At 38.8% G+C, this 4747-nt stretch overlaps 1 protein-coding gene across 1 annotated transcript; it reads right to left on the reverse strand.

Moving 5' to 3' along the window:
* Positions 1–592: 592 nt before the first annotated feature.
* Positions 593–3228, reverse strand: fbxo5 (F-box protein 5). Its single transcript, XM_037697874.1, has 5 exons — positions 2636–3228; positions 2331–2501; positions 1244–1334; positions 956–1159; positions 593–853 (listed from the first exon to the last, which is right to left on the reverse strand). The coding sequence occupies exons 1-5, from the start codon at positions 3226–3228 to the stop codon at positions 593–595; spliced, it is 1320 nt and encodes a 439-aa protein (XP_037553802.1).
* Between the last annotated feature and the right edge of the window lie 1519 nt (positions 3229–4747).

A 4747-nucleotide genomic window follows, 5' to 3' on the forward strand; every position in this document is an offset into this window, starting at 1 on the left:
CAACATTACTCTCTTAAAAAAACATTTTCCTACAACATAGGAATGAAAAATGGTACTTCCCATCTGGAAAGCTGAGTTTTTGGATCAAACTAGATGAAAAATCACAAAGAAACAAGATCTGGTTTATGAAATTGTGTATTTACAGATTCAAATTATACACAAACAATAAAACTAAACAAAAGCACAAGAATGTTTATTTTAAAAAAGGTCTAAGATAAAAGATATATAAAAGCAGAGACACATTTTAAAAAACAATAAAAAAAAAACCTGTACAACTGAAAACTCATTAGTTCCTGAATCTTTTGTGCTGGAGTAAGTTTATGTCTCTCACAGGCAGCAAAAGTTTGATCCTGGTAACTGCAGCAGTGCATTAAGTGCTTCACTCCTCTGATACACAGTTCAGCAGGAAACGGTTCTGTTCCATTTCTTCTTCTTCTTTTTTTTTTTTTTTTAATAGAAAGCACAAATATTGATGCCATTTCCACAACGAGCTTCTGAAAAGTTGCTCACGGTTCAATTTGAGTCACTGGAAACACTGCTGTTGCAGAAACACCATTAAAAAAGTCAGAATAAAACACAAATTAATCCTTCATCACAAGCGTCTGAGGTTTCTTTTGCTGCGAGCGCTACCGGGGAGGATAGAGGACGTCTTGCAGGAGGTAAAGCGCGATTTGGGTTGTACTGTTCGGCAGGGGGTTGAGCCATGAAAAGCTTCTTGACAGCAGGTGCAGAAGTCAAAAAGGCAGCTGGGGCGAGTGCATGTTGCCCTCTGAACTTCAGGCAAATGGATCGCTGGTGAGCCGCATCGCCTGCATTGACGCAGAGACTCGTGCTGCTTCAGACGACTGGCAGCCTGGACAGGAGAACAAAACATGCTTGTTAAAGACGGAAATCTGTGTACCAGCAACTTTGTTAGAATGAGAATAAAAACGTAAATAAAATAAAATAAGCCCACCTGTGCGTACTCATTGAAGCGAGAACACTGAGAGCTGCTGCCTTTTTGTGAGTTAGCCGCGCGTTTAACGTTTCTGCTGCTTTGGTTGAAAGAGGATGACGATGGCGTGCTCGAAGAGGCCAGAGTCTGCACGCAGGACAGTACCACCCTGGACACAGCTACATCTCTAGTCAGACCACAGGACCTCAGAGAGCTGCTAGACTCCTAAAGATTAAAAAGAAAACATAATTAAAAAAACATGAAATGAAATGTGCACAAGGGTTTCCCACTGGTTTTAGTGGTTCTTACCCTGAGCTGCTGCTCGGCTAGCTGACACCTTCTTACAGCGGCTTTGTCCTCGCAGATTATTTTTCTCCATGTTCTGCTTACTTTCTTACAACTGCAATAAAAAAATAAAAAAAACATGAATAAAATCAGACTATCACACGCAGTACAGACAAGTCAGGGCCTTGGATTCATTGAAGGAATGCACATCACCCGGCGGGTATCACATCCATTTTATAACTGTCAATCAATCAGCGCACAATCTCTTTGGACCACATTAAATGATAGCTCAGTGTCTTTGAAATAGCTTTTATTGGTTTGACTGATGTGGATTAGCTGTAGTGGCTATGTTGAATCAACTCCGTTAATCATTACTTTTAAAAGGTTTAATAAAAACCTATTCAGTGGTTAGAGGTATAAAAAAACAACCAGGGTTGACTTCTAACAGTTCACGCTGAAGCATAAACAAAGAACTTGTGCAGCGAGTAGCTTTTGGAGTACAAGTTGTGTGAATGACTCTTAGAACCACACCAAAGCTAGGACAGGACTAACAATAAAGTCCATGCTCAATAATCCAGGTATACAATCCAACATTTTTCAGTCAGGTCATCTGGACTTATTCTTTTTTTTTGTGCTGAAACGTTTCGCCTTCGGTCCAGAAGGCTTCATCAGTCAAGGAAACGCACAACAAAACTGATTCTTCCCCCAACAGCTTACTTACAGCTAGGACAGGACTATTACAAGTGGGTCAAGATGGCCACTCGTCAACTGACTCTAGAAAACATAGATGGTGATAATTCAGTTTTACATAGATTGAACTAAAATGTAGTGATTTTGTACCACATACTCTGAGCACTGCGTATTGTGCAAGATCTTTGCATTACTATTTGAGTCAAAGAGCTCAAGTTCTGAGTTTGTTGTGGCTCCTCGGACTGATGAAGTCTTTTGGATGAAAGATGAAACGTTTCAACAAAAAGAAGCCGTCCAGAGGACCTGAATTAACCTTGTTGGACTATATTTTTACCCGAGTTTTAAGCACGAACGTTGATATTTGAGTCAATGTTGTATGTCACCAAACATAAAAATGTCTCAACTGATTTTTTAAATTTACCTAATGAGGTCTAGATCTCCTAGCAGACCCAGGATGTCGTTTAAGATCCTCTTCATGTTCCTGGACAGCAAATATGTAAACATATCAACGTACTCCAAGCCCATGTGGCGTCCAATCACCCGATCCAAAAGATGCTCATTTGCAACCTCTTGGATGATGCTCCAGTCATACCTAAAAAACAAGACATTTTCCCCCTTGTTAGAAATTTGCCTAAAGTATGAAACACTGAAAACAAAACAATTATTTGTGAAACGAGAAGTCATAATGAGTGATACATTCTCAAAACTAAAATAACAAAAGCTTACTTCTTATTCTTTTTGAAGTTCTTAGCAAGCTCTTCACACACGTCCTGCTGAAACTTCAAGATGGGTAAATTGGGGTTGCCATGTTGGTTGGAGGGGGTGGATGATAGCACTGCAGTTTTCCTTTTAGAATGATCCACAGGAGTAGCAGCAATGTCCAGAAGCAATGGATGGCTGGCCTTAGCCTTACTTTGACATTTAGAGGGGGATTTATCTGATAAAATAGTCCTTTCTTGATGTGTTGTGGCAGAATACAGCTCTTCAGTAAGTTTCCCCTGTGTGTGAGTATCCTCCAACTCTACATTAAGGTCAATATGACTGTTCTGCAAAGATAAATAGCCACTGTCTTCTAAGCAGTCATCCAGTGTCCCTGGATCTCTTCTAGAGTTGTTTTCTTTGTTGTGAACTGTACTGGTGTTGTTCTTGGCTGAGAGTAACACCGTTGTCACTTCTTTGGATGAACTCTGAGGTTTGGTGGGGCTTGTCTCTTTAATTGGAGAAACCTTTAGTTGCATCACCTTGGACTCTTGTGCAACAGCAAAGGTTTCCTCCATGGTGTTGTCCTTCTTACTATTGTCAAAAACAGGACATTTCATGGCAACTCCTTTACAATAAAACTTGTGCACTGACCGAACAGCTTGTGTAGTTCTGCAAAAGAACACAGAACAGGGATTATACAATACAACTTTATTTATAAAGCATTTTACAAACAACACTGTTGGCCAAAGTGCTGTACGCATCTAACAGATACCATAAAAGTAATGAACTACCAAAAATCATAAAACTGCAAACAGTAAAAACAATAAAACAAATAAAAACAGTAAAACCAACATTTCAAACTGAGTTACTAGTCCAAAAGAAGAAGTGTCTTCAGAGACATTGTAAGTTTAGTGTTGTAAATATTGTTATGAACTGATTTTTATGTATGTGAATGTTTCTGTGCAGTGCATTATAAATAAACCGATCTGTAAATGTGGCTGAAGCATGTCAGGAAACATGACTTCCTTTTAGCATTCTGAATAAGCTATCCCAAATTTTATGACGTGAAATAAAGTTACATTTGGTCTTATAACCATATTAACCGTACACATGGACAGAAATCGAAAACTCTTACGTAAAACATGTTCCAAAGAGAATAGTAGTACTATTAGGTAACAGTTTTGGCGCGATACGTCTTTGGCGCAAAGTTGGTGACGCGATGGTCAATTTGCATGTTAAATTTAAACTTATCGTTTTATAATAAAACATATTTTAAGTTAACGGAGTAAGGATAGACCAGCATACATTTGAACAAATGCATTCTGTACACAATTAGCCGGCAATTAACATGCTAACCTTGACAGCTTTAAGCCCGACTTGGAACCGCGGTGAAGTTATTTTACGTCGACTTGGACAACCACTCTGCCCAAAAACCATTAACAGCTAAAGTTTATTTGCCACGACTTGTATTTAACGCCTCAAAATCGACTGAACGTAAATGCAACCCGGATAAAAACGTTGTTTTGAAAAACGAAAAAGTACTATGCTAATAGCTTCACAGTTTGAAGTTAGGAAGACGCTGCAAGAACATACTCACCTAAAATTTTTGATATCAGTATTTACAAGGAATTTCCACTTTTCAGCCAACAACTAAATTTCGGCAGCCAGCTTCTATGTGAGACTTAAATTCTCTTCAGATGAAAAATCCGCGCGACCGGTTGCAGCCGCTCGTTTGAAATACGTGCGCAAAAGGCGCAAACCAATCACAGCCTTTAGTGTTTTTTTCCCTTTAAGAGAATGACCAACCAGATTCGAGATGAAGACGTAATGACGTAAGACGTTGAACGCTGTGGACGTAGTCCGGCCGTTTTGCTATCCGACGTGAAACAAACAGCAACAAACATGACCTCTTCATTAACAGCATTTTATTCGTTTATAAATTAATAAGAAATAGCTAAATTAAAATCTGTATAATACACCATAAAGACAGAAAATAAGCTTATTAAATAACGGAGAAAATACTATACGAACAGCATTTAAAAGTAGGTATAATGATATAAACACATTTTAAAAGGTATCATTGAAGAGATCCGGTCTTGTGCGAAATTCTGCTCCCCCGTGAAAATCTGTTCCCCC

The sequence above is a fragment of the Nematolebias whitei genome, chromosome 1 (genome assembly GCF_014905685.2).
Source record: "Nematolebias whitei isolate Nwh7 chromosome 1, NemWhi1, whole genome shotgun sequence".
NCBI classification, from domain to species: Eukaryota; Metazoa; Chordata; class Actinopteri; order Cyprinodontiformes; family Rivulidae; genus Nematolebias; species Nematolebias whitei.